This window comes from Leptonychotes weddellii, chromosome X (genome assembly GCF_054177405.1).
Source record: "Leptonychotes weddellii isolate Sample4059 chromosome X, ASM5417740v2, whole genome shotgun sequence".
Classification (NCBI taxonomy): domain Eukaryota; kingdom Metazoa; phylum Chordata; class Mammalia; order Carnivora; family Phocidae; genus Leptonychotes; species Leptonychotes weddellii.
In genome coordinates this window covers 20330576-20349889 of record NC_138385.1, presented here as the reverse complement: position 1 = coordinate 20349889, position 19314 = coordinate 20330576, and the positions used below count along the sequence as shown (strand labels likewise).

Here is a 19314-nt window from a genome sequence, read left to right as displayed (position 1 = left end):
TACTCCACTCTTATGTAATCCAATTAATATATTTTTACTAAACAGGCATTTCTAGGTAAACTAGCCCATCATTGCAATAGCTTGGTAGGCATAAAAGGGTTTCCTGGGGCTTCCTTGCCATTATTCAGGAAAAAAAGCATAAACTATGTAAATATGATTTACCACCTATTAAGCATTAGCCCACGTTGATTTATCCCTCTGACCTAGCAAGTGTTAAGAAAACTTTACTGCTCCACCACAATTACATTGCTAATAACGATTTTTCTTATGTAAAAAAGCAAGGAAATAATAAACCGAAGAAAAATATAAACGAAGGTGGGGAATCAAGAAATTTCTTAATAGTGAACCATGCTAGGCAAGTGAACAGATTCTTCTGGGAGAAATGTTGGAAGCATGCCGCTTTCATCTTTCAACGAGATTAAAACAAAACAAAATCAGTACTGTACAGACCAGGACAAGGCACCCTGGCAGGAAGATGTGGACTGGAGACCCAAAAGGTTATTTCTATCATGAATTGTGTTGCTTCGCAGCACTGACCATTCCTTTGCATTAGTATTTTATACTTATCCACTGTACACATACATGCACACACACATACACACACATTCCATATGTAAGTTGAAACATATCATATTTGAGTCTGTTATCTTTCTTTAAGAAAAAAATTATATAACCTTGAAATATAACAGCATATTCTGATATTGGGAATAAAGAAAGACTTTAAAGTCTTGAAGGTATCGTCTGAAAAGCACAATTCTCGGGTAAATTTAAGGAAGGGAGCCAAGTTTATGGCTTTATCCTAGAGCAAGATTAGTAATCTTAGATGAGGGGATGGCCATTGTAATTTTAGAGCAATCAATCTGTACATCAATGGCAGAAAATAAAAGCGGGGTAAGTGTACTTGTTTAAAATGGAGGAGGAAGATGAAATTTAGGCTGGAAAACAGAAAGTGCCTTATGCAAAGAAGTTACAAGGTGAAACCTGAGCTAATATTCATACATTTATGATATCTGTTATGCCTTTTATTCCCCTTCCCCCTTGTAGAGAAGTTTTACAGGGTTCTATTACAGGAAAAATGTATATTTACAGAGCTCTATTACAGGAAATATATAACACACACACAGACACACCCACAAACACGAACATACAGAACCAATAAACTAGAAGGTAGAAAAAAACACAAATTGAGGGACTAAAAAATAAAAGCCAATATGATTTTTAGGGTAATTTTTTTATAACGCTATTTTTGTTTCATCTTCACAAGAGAGCCTGATTGAAAACCAATTTAACCCCATAAACTTCTGTTCTCCACCAAGTATGCATCTTCAAAACTGAAATTTTAAATTACAAGACTAGGCATGGTACAGTGCTCAGTGTTTGTATTTCCAAACTTAAGGTAAAGACATGGTAACTACCTTTCTTAACTAAAACTTTAGAAATAACTCTTAATAAATTACCATGCCTCCATGATTCTTCTAAAATCTTGAAATGATTTGTCTTTCCATCTGGGCTGCAACAGGGTTAACTTAACGAAGGCCCTTACCATCCATCTACTACTATGCAAAAAGGAGTTCTACTTTTAGCTTCAAAGGAGTGTCACAGATTTATCCCCTCCCCCTCCTCACTCCTTTTCTCCCTCCCTTCCCTAGCAACTGGTAACCTCAGAAAGAGAACTCCAAATCTAGAAAGAAGCGGTTGGTCCCTGGCTTCACTCGAGTTGCCAAGCTGCTCTAAGGCAGAAGCACAAGTCCGCTCTCCAGACGGAATTGGCCTACGTGGGCATTCAGCTGGTTTTCTCCATCACCTCACGGAGGTTTTCCTGATCAACTTTCTCCATGGCTTGTATTGAAAATGTGTAAGTACAAAACTGAGTAGAACTGTTTAATTTTGAAGGCAAAAGGCAGTTTTAATTGTTTTTCTGTGTAACTGGGACAGGGACGAGTGGGTTGGAGAGAGTGCAGGAGGGGATCACAGACAAAACCTTGCAGGACACAAACTCAGGTACTAAAAATACTGGATTTAAGGGCAGCAATTCTTAAATGTAATTTTGAAACAAATGTTGCAAATCCGTAGTCTAAATAGTTGGTGTTAAACTTGAGGAAATTCGTTCTCTAGGGTGTGGTACGGGTTGAATGAAAGAAAATTTTAACAAAATTCTGTTGCAAATGTTGAATGGTGCTTCAGAGAGACAAACTGGAATGTTTGTTAACACAAATAACCTTTCTTTTACTTCTGCGGAGAAAGAAAAAAAAAAAAGTCTTTCCTCACAAGACTTTCCAGGACACTCCTGCCAGAATCTGAATGCTGGGCTTTAGTGGATCATAGGTCCTACGTGGGGGGAGGGGGGTGTTAACTGGAAAGAGCTGCTGTTTTCTATCGCAAGCCTGCGCATGCAGCTCTCTGGGTCTTCTCCGCTTCCTTGCTACCTTGAGGAGGTGGGGACTTGGGGAATGGGGTGGAGCCACAAGAAAGCCAGAAAGGGAAATCGGGTTGTCTGTTTAAAGAAGCCACCTGGTACAGTGAACGTGGGCTAAAAAAGTGCTTGCTGACTTTTTACGTGGGAGGAGATAGGCTTTCCCTTTCCCCTTGTATATTCCAGCGAGTTTAATCCATCACATATTTCAGATACTCTCAGATCACTGCATTTCCTATTAATTAATTTATTTCTATTTTTGCAAGCCTTGGTGGGCACGCCTCTTCGCCCAGTGAAGTAGTTGCAGATGAGTGTGGAATGCGGGAGCCGCGCCCCGACGACGTGTCCCTCCAGTGTCCTAGTTCCATGCCAAAAGATGATGCGGAGCCTTGGGGCCACCATCGCTTCCTGCAGAGACCTCCCCTCAGTGTGCTGACTGACCTGGCGAGAGAGCAGCTGGAGCGCCCCTCTGAGACAGCAGGAGCCTGCATTCCTGTCGACAGTTCAAGAGCTCACCAACACCCCTATGGGCCACCACCTGCTGTTACGGAAGAGTCCCTAGCAACAGCAGAAGTAAATAGCTCTGAGGGGCTGGCAGGCTGGAGGCTTAGGGGACAGGATTCTATTAATGTGTCCCAGGAATTCTCTGGCAGCCCTCCCGCACTGATGATAGGGGGGGCAAGGGTCAGCAGTGGGGGCACCGAGAGAGGTGGCTATAATGCAAGGTTATACATGGCTTTGCCACGAGGTCAGGGGTTCTTTCCATCCAGGGCTCCACAAGTAAGAGGCCCCCCACATATCCCCACGGTTAGATCAGGGGTAATGATGGAGCTGCCTCCAGGAAATACAAGAATGGCCGGCAAGGAAAGGCTGGCTCATGTTTCTTTCCCACCCGGAGGCCCCCGGCACCCCGTGGAGAATTGGCCGAGGCCTCCCGCCTTGTCTTCCGGTACTCCCGGTTTACCTTCTTGTCCTACTGCTCATTGCTTTGTACCTCCTCGACCTCCGAGTTTCAGTCCATTTCTTGCTATGCCTATTGCTTTTGCTCCACCCCCAATATTTGGTCCTCCACTGCCTTCTTATTTTGCCAGTTTTCCTTCCTGGGGCATGCCGGCTCCTGCGCCTTCAAACAGAGAGAACAACTGATGACAAGGGAGGGGGGAAAAAGGTTGGGGGAAGAGGTGAAAATTACTCATTTATGTTTTTATATTTGAAACCCCCTACCCTCTTACACTTTGCTTAGCACTGATGTGCATTACATGTTTGGAGATTCAATAAAGATTCTAAAGTTTGAAATATTGTGAATTATTTTTAAAAACGCCACCCCAGGAGCTTAAACCCTGGCTTTTGTTTTCTAACTTTAAGGAAATTAAAGCAGTAGTGGTAGTACTTTCTAAGTAGCTTAGTTGAATCCCTAGCCTTGGCTTGCAGCTGTGTGACTGCGGGAGGGTCAATTGGGTTCTTGTTAGGCCAAATCCAGGGTGGGGAATTACTACCTACCTAAGGTTATGGGATTTGCTCAGAGCAGGATGGGAAAATTAAAGTCCATAAAGTAGACCAAAGTCTAGGTAATAGAAAAAAATGCACAATGGGTAAGAATAGGATGAGACCAGTGAGAGTACTAACCAACATTTAACAGCCAGTTAGAGGCAGAACCAGGCTGAAAGTGAAGAAAGAAAAGGGGCAGGGGAGGGACGCCTGGGGGGGCTAAGTCGGTTAAGCCTCTGACTCTTGATTTGGAATCAGGTCATCATCTCAGGGGTAAGATGGAGCCCCAGACCCGTGCTGGGCATGGAGCCTGCTTAAGATTCTATCTCTCCCTCTCCCTCTGCACACGCTCTCTCTCATAAAAAAAAAAAAGGGGGGGGGTGCAGGGGAGATAGAGTTGTAGATCACTGCTTCAAACATGAACTAGTTTGCCCCTCAATATTACACTGTTACTGAGAACATGGTATATACAGAGCTGGCTTTATAAAAGTCCAGGGACAAGGTGGAACAGGGCTGGTCCCTTCACCTTTTGCCTGAACACAGGGCTACTATCTACTCAGAACTTTTAAACAGATGAAAATATTTTACTCACATAGAATTATTTTCTCAGATACTGGCTGTTTGTACTCTATAATGTGCTGCAATGCCCTATTATAATGATGGTTCTGAAAGATTATCACAATACCTGGATAGGAGCTTTTTCAAATATTAGTGACAGATAGAAGCACAGCATGCAGAGTGGAAAGATGGTCATTCTGACCACTGCACAACTCAATTCACTATATAGTAAAATGCCCTAAAACAGAGCGCCACTCTGTATGAACAACCACTAAATTAGAAACGTCTTTAGAGAATGATTCTTCAAACAAGCATTTTTCATGTCCAGAGCTGATGGTGTAGGTGATGTAAGAAGTTAAAAGCTGAGAAAACCTGTAGATCCACAAGATACCTAGCCTATAAACAACAAAACCATTAATGTGTTTTTAGCACCAATAACAGGTTTGTTGCTACTCTGACAAAGAGGGCACATGGTTCCATAAAGTTTCTTTTTCTCCATTTATTTAAGAATAGATTGTTCTAAATTTACAGGTGATAGTGCAGGGCTTAGAAGGAACATCTGGATAGTGCTTGCTAAAATTCCCCTCACTCTGTGTATGTCCTAAGGTTGGCACAATTCCATCAATACACTGTAGTGGGTTGAGCAGAAGTATTCAGCAAATCATTTGACAGTTGCTCACTATGAGGTAGCTTAGTCCCAGTGTACCAAACACTTACTGAATTTTCAGCCTTAATGAACAGAGGAGTTGGGCATGCTTATAGTCATCAAAAATACCTTTTGAGCCAGATGTTAAAAGATATTTTGACAAGAAATCAAGTTGTCGTGTCAACAGTAGTGCTGAATCTTTGGAGAGTTGCCAAAAGGTGTAGTAAGTGACAGCAGGACAGGATACATTTTCTTTCTCAAAGGAAGTAGAGTGATAAAGGCTCAGAAAGACTACTCACAATTACAACAATCCATGACAAATTCTCTGTAACAAGAAAGTGCCACCAACACAATCTGCTGGTTTTCAACTCTGTTTTCTCTCCTAACACCCTATGTTTGTTATTTTCTGTGTCATTTCTAAACACTGAACACCTATAAGGAGCAATAAAAAAATAGCTATTAGCAAATTGAAGCATTGAAGTTTTATTTATAACTCCGTGATGTAGGATGAATGTATTTTCTTTAGTTTATGTAAAGCTCTGTGCCTATATAACAAATTTCAGTGAATGCAAGTATGGAATAAGCCTAGGATCCTGTTGTTAAATGCAAGTAAAATGTAAATATTTTTGTTTATTCACACCCTCTGTATGGAAATAATGTATCATTTTGTTACCATAGGTGCTGGCATCCTCAATGACAGTCAAACTTTTTAAACACATGATTTGCCTTAAAATTGCTATTTTTAAATTATTTTAGTATAACATAAGCAAATATTAACCTATAACACAACATCCTATTCATTTTAGAAAGTGCTCCTAATGCAATATATTCAACATTCTTGAACATATACATTTTCCCTTTCTTTTCTGTGGCTTAAATAGCTCTTTACTGCAAAAGGAAAAGATAAACATCATCAAAGTAGCCCTTTCTTCTGCTAGTAATGGGAATGGGTTAAGTATTTCTTATTGTAAGTTATAATCATTGTCACAAGAAGATTCATGTCATACAGTTTATTATTTATAGTTCTCATTATATTCTTTGTCACAAGACTGTAGCATCAGAATTTTAATGTCCTATATATTCTCTAGAAGATAATCATAAACTGTACAACTTTGACCTTTTCCATGTCCCAAAGTATGATTCATTAGCCATTTCTATTTTCCATTGTTTACAACTTCTGTAGCTCGATGGAAGAAGTACACATGGAGCCAATCAAACTGAAGAATACTGAAAAGGTTAAAGTTCAAAGTTATGAAATTTTTTAAGTTTATATTCTTTCATAAACCAGAATGACATTAAAAGTACACTTCATTCTTCTGAGAATTATTATGACAAATACTAACCAGGACCAAATAATTTATTTTCATTGGAGTATTCAGGTTGAGATCATAGTGCTATCTTTATGTACCATGAAATAAGTGTTTTTTTTTTTTAATTTTTTGGTGGTTGCCACTGAATAATTAAGTTGCATATATATAATGGGGAACAATATCCTTACATAACTATTACATTATATTATAACAATGGATTTGGATTATCAAGTGTTATTGAGAGATGTTGATTTTTATAGGCCCTAAATACAGAACTATGTAAAATGACTCTATTTTAAGATCAATGCACCAACCCAGAGATAAAAGAAATTTTAGACAGATAAAAAACACTATGTCATGGGGCACCTGGCTGGCTCAGTCAGTAGAGTATGTGAATCTTGATCTTGGGATTGCTGAATCTCAGCCCCACACTGCACTGCGTATAGTGTTTACTTTAAAAAAGAAAAAAAAAAAAAACACCATGTAATGTCATAGGTTGATTCCATAGCTATCAAAAAACCTTATGCTATTTTTTATAATAAGCTAGATTGAGTGATAGTCCCACAGAAAGAGCAAGTGATGGGACTAAATTAAGCGAAATAACCCATCTATTTCTCTGTGGTAATAGTCATTTTTTTCTTATAATGATGGAAATGTGTTGCATTTATCAAATCAACTCTAGATCTGAGAAGTCAGAGAAATTGTGCTCCATCGTGCAATCCTTTTCTTAAGTACTTGAGAAGGTGATACTCCTACTAAAGACTGATCAAATACATACTTTTCAAATACACACTTTTAAATACATACTTTTTCACCCACCTTTGGGGACTTCACTGCCACTCAGAAAGGCTTTCTCAGTATCTCAATTTCTCAGAGAAATTATTTGTGGAACTTATTTTCATAAAGTGACTCCACCATTGTTTTTTTGAGAATGGACCCATATCTTGTATGACTTTATGGAGGTAAACTGTATTTTTTTCAACTCTGAAAATCTCTTTTCCTAAGCAAAATAAGATAAAAAAAGCACACAAACCCATCAATCCTGTCATAAAGGACTTTGTCCATCTAATTTTTTAATCATATAATTTACGGGGAAATACTCATTTATAACTGACTTCATCCAACACCGTGATTGTAAAAGTTTTGAGTCAGAGGCAAAGCAACACAAGGAGTACAGGGGTTGATGGATGGTGTTTGTGCATGTGAGAAAAAAACTGATGGAGAAAGAGAGAAGATTAAAAATAGAGAGGGGTAGCACCACTCAGTTGAGAAGAGATGAAGTGCTTTAGAACAGTGGAAGTACTGTGGAAAATGTAATAAATTTGGATATAGGAGAATATAACCCAGAGAAGGTAGAAAGGGGCAGTTTGAAAAGAAAAAAAAAGTGCTATGGATTAAGTATTTAATAACAGAAAGGTTCCATGTAGGAGCCACACATTTGAGAGGGTGGGGATGAGATAATTAGAGAAACACTATCCAGCCTTCCTAAAAATGAATCTATCTCCACAGCTTCATTCCTTCCTATAAATATCACCTCTCCTTAGATAGCAGCCAATCTCATATTCCCTATGTGAAACTGGAAACTCCTTCTGTTTAAGGTTTCATCAAGCCCCCAAATTGGCCTTGATAAGCAGACACATCATCATCAAGGTTAACTCTATTAGTGAAGTAGGTATGCAAAGAATTAAGCTCACAAAAGAACATTTTCTCTCTAGGTTCTGAAATAAATAAGAACCTGAACTTTTTTTTTTCAAATTTAAACACCAATCATTTTTTCCTCTAGTGAGGTACACTGATAATTTTCTAATTTTGCCTTTTCACTCCTCCTACTAAATCATAATTTTCTGAGGTGTAGTTGTTGGCTTTATTAATTACACTTCATCCAGAAACCAGGTAATCTATTATTTTCCCTAGGGGGCAGGTGTATACCTCCTTTAGGTATAAAATCCTTATACATTGTGTTAATCTTCACTGGTGATCAATAGTTATTAGCGATATATTGTACAATAAATGTATTGAGAACAGTGTTTAATGCCCTAACTAAAAAGTTGATTGTCTATAAATGGAACATTTTTTTAAAAATCTTGTTTTAGGAATAAGTCACACCTGGAGGAAAAAGGTCAAATATATATAATGTTTCATAGTTTAACAAATCACCTATGAGATAGTCTTATAAAGATTATCAGTAAAATCATGGATAAACCCCAATTTAACAGAATGATATGGCTTCAAGGAAAATCTCTGGGGAAAAAAAGAAAAATCTCTGCAGCGTTCATATGAACTTTATTGTTTCAGTGCTAGGCATTTCCACAAACCAATTGTAATCTAAATGCATCTCAAATTGTCCAAGTTTATGATTAGTTAACATTGCTAACCTTACCAGTCAAATAAATTAATGCCATTAGTAAAAGTGCACATCCTCATAAAACATGGATAAGTGACATTACCAGGTAATTCACAAAAGAATAAATAAAAATGGCTAATAAACATACAAAATAGTTTAAATTAAAATAAGAAATACAATTTCTTATCTGTCAAATTAGCCAAGATTTTATTTATTTATTTATTTATTTATTTATTTATTTATTTGACAGAGAGAGACACAGCAAGAGAGGGAACACAAGCAGGGGGAGTGGGGGAGGGAGAAGCAGGCTTCCCTCTTAGCAGGGAGCCTGATGTGAGGCTCGATCCCAGGACCCTGGGATCATGACCTGAGCCGAAGTCAGGTGCCCAACGACTGAGGTGCCCAGGTGCCCAGTGAAGATTTTTTTACATAATGATATACATTGTTGGAGATGGTTTGGGCATATGGATACCCTCATATACTATCTGTGGGAGTATAGATGGTAGAATACTTATTGAGAGCATTTTGTTATATTAAACAAATTCCTTAAAATTATAATCTTATTTGATTCAAGAATCCTGCTTAGAGCTTGTCCAAAGGAAATAATCATGGATATGGATAAATCTGTAGCTATAATCAAGCTCATCTTAGCATTATAACAGCAAAAAATGAAAAGTAAACTAAATGTTACATAATACACAGTTGTCTAAATTGTGGTATATTCAAATGATAGAATGTAATGCCACCATCAGAATAATAACAATTATCATTTTAAAAATAAAAACTGTCAGGGGTACCTGGCTGGCTCAGTCAACAGAACATGTGACTCTTGATCTTGGTTGGGGTTGTGAGTCTGAGCCCCATGTTGGGTGTTGATATTACTTAAAAAAAATCTTAAAAATAAATAAATACGTACATACATAAACACTTTTGTATGAATTTTATGTGAAAAAAAAGTTCCAGAAGTATGTGACAGTGTGATCTATTTTTTTTTCTTTTTGCTTAGCTATATTTTGAATTTTGTAATGAAAATTTCTACTTTCATAATGAAAATTAAAAGTTGTAATAGAACAGAGATTGTAGAAGGGTGCCTGGCTGGCTCAGTCAGTCGAGCATTTGACTATTGATCTGGGGGTCATGGGTTGGAGCCCCAAGTTGGGTGTAGAGCTTACATAAAAATTAAAAAAAAGAGATTGTATATGATTTCTAAGGTTTCTTTCAACTCTATATTTCAATGAAACAATAATATAATACAAAACAGAACATTAGAGATATTTTGTAACCTTTATTTTATTTATTTTAATTAATTGATTAATTAATTAATTTATTTGAGATAGAGTGAGAGAGAGAGAGCACAAGGGGGCGCAGAGGGAGAGGGAGAAGGAAACTCCCCACTGGGCAGGGAGCCCCATGTGGGGCTTGATCCCAGGACCCTGGGATCATGATCTGAGCCGAAGGCAGACACTTAACCGACTGAGCCACCCAGGCACCCCTATTTTATTTGTAACCATAATCTTAAATGAATACTCAGAAAAAGAGAGAAAAAATCAAGTGTGATGAGAGTAGTTATAGAGGTTTAAGTCAAGGAGTTTGAGTAAGACAATTTCAGGAACACTAATGCTGTTGCAACATTTTGTTTCTTGATCCTTGGTGAAGTGAGGTCCTTTTTAGTCATGTTAGCTAAAATCTGATATTAGGCTGTTTCCACAAAATCTGATATTTGGCTGTTTCCACAAGACACAATGAGTTAGGGCTGGCCAAGACAGGCTAAGAATCAGGAGGATGAGCAAAAAATAAGATCTGGCCTATACCACAGGTTTAGGCAGATGGGGATCAAATCCAGACAGGTCCGCTGAAACAGCATGGTGTAAGCAGGTATAAATTCAATTTAACAGCGTTTTCATATATCTATGCCTTTTTAAAAAGTAATCTCTATACCCAATGTGGGGCTTGAACTCTCAACCCCAAGACCAAGAGTTGCATGCTCTACTGATAGAGACAGCCAGGCATCCCATTTCATTATCTATGATTTTAACTTCAAATTTCTAGGTTTTTCATTGAACTACAGTGATCCTAGTTTTGTTTTTTTAAAAGATTTTATTTATTTATTTATTTGAGAGAGAGAGAATGGGGGGAGGAGCCGAAGGAGAGGGACAAACAGACTCCATGCTGAGCACAGAGCCTGACACAGGGCTTGATCCCATGACCCTGAGATCATGACCTGAGCCAAAATCAAGAGTTGGACACTTAACCGACTGAGCCACCCAGGCACCCCTACAATGATCCTAGTTTTAATTCTAGCAACCTGGAACAGCATATGTTAACTGTACCCAGATAATGTCAGACTTGTATGTGAATCATGTTTCTGATGTAAGCAGGAACAAAGGTGCTAGGTTTATCAAACTGCCCCAGTATCTTCCCCTTCTACACTATTTCCTGTTGAATGTGAGCAATTTAAAAACAGGAAGTTAAGACGAGCATGAATGAAGTAAACATTTTAAAACTGCATATAATATAACCCAGACTGTAGAGTACCAATCATAAATTATTTTCTAGGGGCACCTGGCTGGCTCAGTTGGTGGAGCATGTGACTCTTGATCTCAGGGTCATGAGTTCAAGCCCCACATTGGGTGTGTAATCTACTTAAATGAAAATTGTTTTCTGTAACCCATTATGATACACTTTAAAATGGCTGTAAAAAGTAGGCACATCAAGAATATGATTGTATAGGGCACCTGGGGTGCAGTCGTTAAGCATCTGCCTTCTGCTCAGGTCATGATGCCAGGGTCCTGGGATTGAGCCCCACATAGGGCTCCCTGCTCAGTGGGAAGCCTGCTTCTCCCTCTCCCACTCCCCCCTCTTGTGCTCTCTCTATCTCATTCTCTCTCTCAAATAAATAAATAAAATCTTAAAAAAAAGAATATGATTTTATAGTTTGTACCCTGCACAAAGATGTCTAGCCAAAAGGATACAAGTGGGAATTGAATTCTGCTTGCTAAGCAGTATACCTGAGGAGAACTTTTTCTAATTTATTCCCATAGAGTGGGTGCCCTCTTCTAATTTGTCCATAGATGTAGTAGATAATAGTGCAGTTCAGGTCAATAATCAATGGGTTCAAACAACTTCATATCTGATAAAATTAGAAAATTGTTAAAAAGCATGATCCTAGCTTAAAGAAACCACAGTTTCAGTGTTGATAGAATTAAAAAATAATTGCCATTCAAAATGCCCACCAAATGATCAAAGACCAGCAGGCTTTCAACTGCAAATTACCTGCTAAAAAGCTACCATTAGACATAGAAAAATAATTCATATTAAAAAGTAATTTAGGGGCACCTGGGTGGCGTAGTCAGTTAAGCATCTGACTCTTGATTTTGGCTCAAGTCATGATCCAGGGGTCCTGGGATAGAGCCCATGTCGGACTCTCTCCTGAGGGGGGTGTGCTTCTCCCTCTCCCCACCCCCTCGTGTTCTTTCTCACTATCTCTCTCTCTCAAATAAATTCTTAAAAAAAAAAAAATAAAGGTGGAGGGAAGGGCCAGAGGGAGAGAGAGAAACTTAAGCAAGCTCCACACCCAGCACAGAGCCTGATGCAGGACTTGTTCTTACAACCCTGAGATCATGACCTGAGCAGAAGGCAGATGCTAAACCAACTGAGCTACCCAGGCGCCCCTCCCCCAACCTCTAAAAAAATTTAGACAGTAAATTGAAACTAAAATTGAATAAACACAGTTGCTTTAATGGTATTTATACAAAGGGAAAAAATCTCATAAAGCATCTCTTGCAATGGGAATAATGTAGAAATATAGCTAGAACCATAAAACCCAAACACGAGGCTAAGATTTCAAATATATTTTGGAAAATGACTGCTATCATTGATACTATTAAAATATTAAAAGTAATAACATTGAAATTTACAAGAATCATCCAATATAATGACCCCCAAATATACTCTAAATATAGTTCAGTATGAAATCTACCCTTTAAAGCATATGTTGAATATCAGGTGTAAATATATTAATGAGTCACTTTCCATGAGCAAAATAATTTTGCTCCCTGAATACATTTAATATGCTATATTTTTTGTATTTATTTTCTCTTTTTTTATGGGTGAGATAGCACCAGGGTCCTTAAATAGAAATTCATGCCACTCAACTATATTCACATTTCTAGTGAAGAAGCTTATTTAACAATTTCTTAGATGTCTCTTGGGTTTAACTGTAGGCAGGAAATGATGTATAATTAGCACTTTTATGTGGCATTAACAAACAATCTTGTTAGTTCATTACTTTTTAATATTTGCATCAGTCCTCTGAAAGCAGATTAAGAGCAACTGTAATTTCCATATGCAAGATTCATTAACAACAAAGCCCAGAAAATGTTGACTTTAATCAAACCATGACACAATAATGTATCTTCTATTTCTTTTCTCCCTGAATTCCTTTTTAGCCTATCCAGATCTCCAACCCAGAGATTTTGGACATTTCTCTTTTAAATGAATGAAGTGGTCATTTTAGTTTGGTTTATCATGCTTACTAAAAAAATAGACCAAAAATTAATATTTTGTTTTGTCACTGATCCACATAACAAATATTATCCATGATTTTTTTTGTATTATCAGTGAAAGGATACTGTGGGTAAAACCTTTTGAAAATTGAAATTGATTTATTTACTTAGAAGTCCTGGCTTTGAGGAAGCCATTCTAAAAGATGATGATTACAATTATGGGAAATAGCTGCATAAATAATACTCAGTATTGTATTTATAAAATTTCTTAATCTTTTATAGACAAAGTTACACCAGTGTTACGTAAGTCGCATTTTCTACACATGCCTGGTACATATTACAGGCATTTTTTTATCTGTTTTAGGTACATTAGATAAATCTGGTTGTAGTCATGGATGCATTGGAAAACCACTGGAGCTAAAGGGTTGCAAAAAAAAGAAGAAAGAGTGAGGTAGAAAGGTAAGCAGGTCTAGACTATACAGAGGCTTGTAGCCATGCAGAGCTTGGATTTTATTCTAAGTGCAAATTCAAAGACATAGATGGAGCAGTAGTCCTGACTTACTGGACTATTGAGAAACAGGCATGAGTGATGTCTCTGTGTACAGTGAAGTCATGTGATGGTATCAACTACCTTTCATGTCTCCATATACAACCTACAGTAAATTCACTGTATGGTATTGCATTAGAGGCTGCTCTCTATACTTAGATATTATTCCACCACTAAGCAAAAAGTATTTAATTATTTTTATTTGAAATGTAACATCGGGGCACCCGGGTGGCTCCATTGGTTAAGCATCTGACTTTGGCAGGGGTCATGATCACTGGGTCCTAGGATGACCAGCCTAGGGCTCCCTGCTCAGCAGGGAGTCTGCTTCTTCCTCTCCCTCCACCCCTCTCCCTGTTTGTGCACGCTCTCTCTTTCAAATAAATAAATAAAATCTTTGAAATGTAACATCAAATACATATATTCCTAAAATTACATATACCATCATTGTCTTTGTACTACTACAAACACTGAAAGCAAACTTTTATTTAATAACTTTAATTATTTTCCCTCTGAATAGGACACTAAAAACAAAAGACCTTATTCCTTTAAATTGCGACTATATACTGAAACCAAGGGAGACTCTCTGGATGCAGAATCAAACATATCTATTGTCTAGACAGAATATTCACCCATTCTTCACTAGATTATTTGGCTACCAACACAGTCTTGACTTCTGTTGAGTCTGTTGTAAACAGAAACATCTGGGTCTTATTTAATTTGAAGATGCTAGAAAGCTAAATATTCCCTTTATGTACTTTATGTATTTGATTATTCAAAAATTAGACACAGGAGTTGCCTAACATTTCTTTCATTAAATTCCCTTTTGTTGATTTAAGTCCATTATTACAATTTCTGCTATTTGAGAAACGTTTACTTCAAGGTAGTACATTCTTTTATCCTCATGTCAAGGCATGGCATGCAATTTTTAAATATTTTCATGAAAATCATTGATAGCAAGAAATGTGGAATTGGTTCAATACAGAGTCCTGAGGCATTCCACTAGAGACTGTCCTCAATTGAGTATTATGAGTATCTGGCCATTTAACCAGCTATGCATGCATTCAGTTGCACAATAAGTTATTTTCCCCAGAAGCATGTAATGAAAGATTTTGTTCAAAGACTTTTAGTAATTAAGACATACTATGAATATGACTTTTCCCCTTAAAGGAGCCTGACACCCAACTGACCACATTTAAATTTTCACTCAGGATAATGATTAATATCATCTAGAGGGGAAACAAAAAACCTTCATTTTTATATAATTATCTTCATAAGCTCTGTACATTCCTGAATATTATAGGGTAGAGGAAAGTGTATACATTGAAAGGACAATATTAATTGATGAGGTCTTATTTGAGCAGAAAATGGGCATATTGGACACTTAGAAATAAATTAGCCCAAATATCTTATTATGTATTCAAGGAATGTAATGTTTACATAGATCAAGAACTCAGACTTCCTAACACACATTCTTGGGTTCTTTCACCTCAGGATGCCTTTTTTTTTCTTTCTTTCTTTTTTTTTAAGATTTATTTATTTATCTCAGAGACAGAGAGAGCGGGGGTGGTGCACAGAGAGAGAAGAAGAGAGAGAACATCAAGCAGACTCCCTGCTAAACATGGAGTCCTACATGCGGTCTGACATGGGGCCTGACATGAGGCTGGATCCCACAACCCTGAAATCATGACCTGAGACGAAATCAGGAGCCTGACACCCAATTGACTGAGCCACCCTGGCACCCCTCAGGATGCTTTCAAGAAGAGAAACAGTAAAGGATTTTATGGGTACCAGTGCAGACACTATCACCTAACAATTGCTGAACTAGATGCTAAGAAGATAAAACGTTACAAGACAAAACAATTGCCTTCAAAAAGTTTACAATCCAGTAACATTATTACATACAGAAAGCAATGATAATGCTGTGTCTAGTAGTAGAGGTAACATTTATATAGTTAATTTTTGGATTTTAAAATAAGTTTTTATTAAGGGGGAAGGTGCACATTTAGAAAAATCACACGCCTAAATCAGCATAGCAGTAAGTCAACTTATACTCGAGTTTAGGCAACTACATAGTGTGTAAACAAACTGTACTCAGGAAGCTATACTTCTTGACCTACTCTATGAACATAACGTAGAACATTCTAAAGAAACTCTTACACAAGTTAAGAGAGGGTAAGAGAGCACCAGAAGAAAGATCAAGTGTACCTTCTTTGAACTTCTTGCACCTCCATTTCTTTTACAAGTTTTTGTTTTCTTCTGTAGTTTTTACTAAGTATTTAGTTAAAAATATAATGCCCTGTCCTCTGTCAGTGCTTCTCCTCTGGCTTGTGCCTTCTCCTTTGTCAATGCTTCCTTAAATGTTCATACTTCACACTCTGTGAATGAAGATGACTGATAATGTCACCACCTGCTCAAGAGACATGGTGAAAAGTTGAAATGATATCTTTCCACCTTAACTTGAAAATATCTTTGATAGCAAATGAAATAATATTTCCCAAAGTAATTTTCTTTATGGAAATTGAAAGAGGCACATGCTAAATGCACCTTCAGTGAATGACTGTCTACTGCCCTAACTCAGCTATGGTATTTTCTTTTCTCTGCCTTTGTTTCCCCATTTCTTTCAAGTTAAACTTTTCTAGTCTTTCTTTGAGCAACATATTGATTATTTATGTTTACCCAGGAAAGCTATTTTCCTGAATGCATGAAAGTTTTGTTGTAATTTTTTAGAAATGCTATCAGCTTCCACACTGCCTTCAGGGCTGCATCAGAGTATGTGGTCATTGCTACCCAGAGATTGTGTGTTCCCTATTTTTTAATTAATATTGATAAACACTGCAGCTGATCAACACCACAGAATTTCTGATAATCTTGTATATTTTATAGTTTGGAGACTTCATCCACTTGGGTCTTGGTATTATCAGAATTCAGTTTTCCTATCATCAGTAATGAACTACCAAGCAAAGATCCACTAGCTTAAGAAAAGTAGGATTTATGAGAGGTAGGTGGACAAAGCAAATGAGATTATTTGCTTTTTTCTCTTCAATAGCATTATAGAATTGAGAAATCTTTCAATTAGAATTATTAGTGCTATTTGTAAAAATACCTGTTTTTATCATATATTATATGATATTGATTTTATTGGAAGAAAAACATGACCAAAACTGCTATACATCAAAATAGGATGAAAGCAACACCTCTGAGTCATGGCTTCCTCTCTCTACCTCTGTACACATTACAGTCTGAAATGTTTAATGACTAGTTCTGGGTTTCAGGGAGAAAGCCTTGATATGCAGCATTTGGTGATTCCTTTGGTGTAAATACTCCTACCGTAGCCTGCTTCAAGCTATAACAATAGGGCCTGGTTCAGGCCCTATTACAACTGGTTCAGATATTTCCTATAATTTAAAAAATCAGTTGTTGTGAGTTGTTGCAGCATACCACTGCTCATAGTGCACAAAAACACTAATAGCTTCTTTGTCCATTAATTGGAAAACTGGTCTTTTAAATATTTAATTTTATTCCCAAATCCTTGATAGATTATTACATATGTATTTAACAGCAGTTTAAAAATATTTCAGAAAAATGATTAGTGTTACTAGATGAGTTGGGAACACATTATTATTTTTCTCATTAAAATAATGAAATATAGGGGTGCCTGGGTGGCTCAGTCGTTAAGCATCTACCTTCGGCTCAGGTCATGGTCCCAGGGACCTGGGATCGAGCCCCGCATCAGGCTCCCTGCTCCACGGGGAGTCTGCTTCTCCCTCTCCCACTCCCCCTGCTTGTGTTCCCTCTCTCGCTGTGTCTCTGTCAAATAAATAAAAAATAAAATCTTAAAAAAAATGAAATATAACATTATGGGTCTTTTTTAAGATTTTATTTATTTATTTGACAGAGAGATAGAGAGAGAGCACAAGTAGGCAGAACAGCAGGCAAAGGGAGAGGGAGAAGCAGGCTCTCCACTGAGCAGGGAGCCTGACGTGGAGCTCGATCCCAGGACCCTGGGACCATGACCTGAGCGGAAGGCAGACCCTTAACCAACTGAGCCACCCAGGCACCCCTAGCATTCTGTTTTTTTAAAAATGTGTTTTCCACTGCATTTTCAGAAGAGATCAGATTCATATAATGAAAGATGCCTGCAGTGTCAAGACCAGTCTAATTAACCTGAGTCACAGAATATCGGCTGCGGATGAATCCTAGGATCACCTAGTATAGTGTTTTCAAACTATGCTGGATTTTATACAATATATATTGTAAAACATACTTCTTACTGTGGGTCTCAATCAAAACATTTTGGAGCATCTCTGATTTATGCATGTATGTATGTATGTATGTATTTAAATTCGACCATTCTCACACCACATGCAAAGATAAACTCAAAATGGATGAAAGACCCCAATGTGAGACAGGAATCCATCAAAATCCTACAGAACATAGGCAGTAACCTCTTCAACATCGGCCACAGCAACTTCTTTCAAGACATGTCCCCAAAGGCAAAGGAAACAAAAGGGAAAATGAAGTTTTGGGACTTCATCAAGATAAAAAGTTTCTGCACAGCAAAGGAAACAGTCAACAAAACAAAAAGGCAACCCACGGAATGGGAGAAGATTTTTGCAAATGACACTACATACAAAGGGCTGATATCCAAGATCTATAAAGAACTTCTCAAGCTCAACACCCAAAAAACAAATAATCAAGTCAAAAAAATGGGCAGAAGACGTGAAAAGACACTTCTCCAAAGAAGACATACAAATGGCTAACAGACACCTGAAAAAATATTCATCATCATTAGCCATCAGGGAAATTCAAATCAAAACCACATTGAAATGCCACCCTACACCAGTTAGAATGGCAAAAATTGACAAGGCAAGAAACAACAAATGTTGGAGAGGTTGTGGAGAAAGGGGAACCCTCTTACACTATTGGTGGGAATGCAAGTTGGTACAGCCACTTTGGAAAACAGTGTGGAGGTGCCTCAAAAAGTTAAAAATAGAGCTACCCTATGACCCAGCAACTGCACTCCTGGGTATTTACCCCAAAGACACAGATGTAGTGAAAAGAAGGGCCATATGCACCCCAATGTTCATAGCAGCAATATCTGCAATAGTCAAACTGTGGAAAGAGCTGAGATGCCCTTCAACAGATGAATGGATAAAGAAGATGTGGTCTCTATATACAATGGAATATTACTCAGCCATCAGAAAGGATGAATACCCAACATTTGCATCAACATGGATGGGACTGGAGGAGATCATGCTAAGTGAAATAAGTCAAGCAGAGAAAGTCAATTATCATATGGTTTCACTTATTTGTAGAACATAAGGAATAGCATGGAGGACATTAGGAGAAGGAAGGGAAAAATGAAGGGGGGAATTGGAGGGGGAGACGAACAATGAGAGACTATGGACTCCGAGAAACAAACTGAGGGTTTTAGAGGTTTGGAAGGAGGTGGGGGGATGGGTTAGCCCGGTGATGGGTATTAAGGAGGGCATGTATTGCATGG

The 19314-nt window shown here is 37.7% G+C and overlaps 1 protein-coding gene across 1 annotated transcript; it reads left to right on the top strand.

Annotated features, from left to right (window-relative positions):
- The first annotated feature begins 1672 nt into the window (after nt 1–1672).
- On the top strand, nt 1673–3709 carry PRR32 (proline rich 32). Its single transcript, XM_006727348.3, has 2 exons — nt 1673–1855; nt 2680–3709. The coding sequence occupies exons 1-2, from the start codon at nt 1836–1838 to the stop codon at nt 3557–3559; spliced, it is 900 nt and encodes a 299-aa protein (XP_006727411.1). The 5' UTR covers nt 1673–1835; the 3' UTR covers nt 3560–3709.
- The last annotated feature ends 15605 nt before the right edge of the window (nt 3710–19314 follow it).

What these genes read in the sequence shown, in the direction of transcription:
- PRR32 (XM_006727348.3), top strand. Translation starts at nt 1,836, where the DNA reads ATGGCTTGTATTGAAAATGT. An exon ending in ATGGCTTGTATTGAAAATGT is followed by an intron (nt 1,856 to 2,679) that starts GTAAGTACAAAA and finishes TATTTTTGCAAG; the next exon opens with CCTTGGTGGGCACGCCTCTT.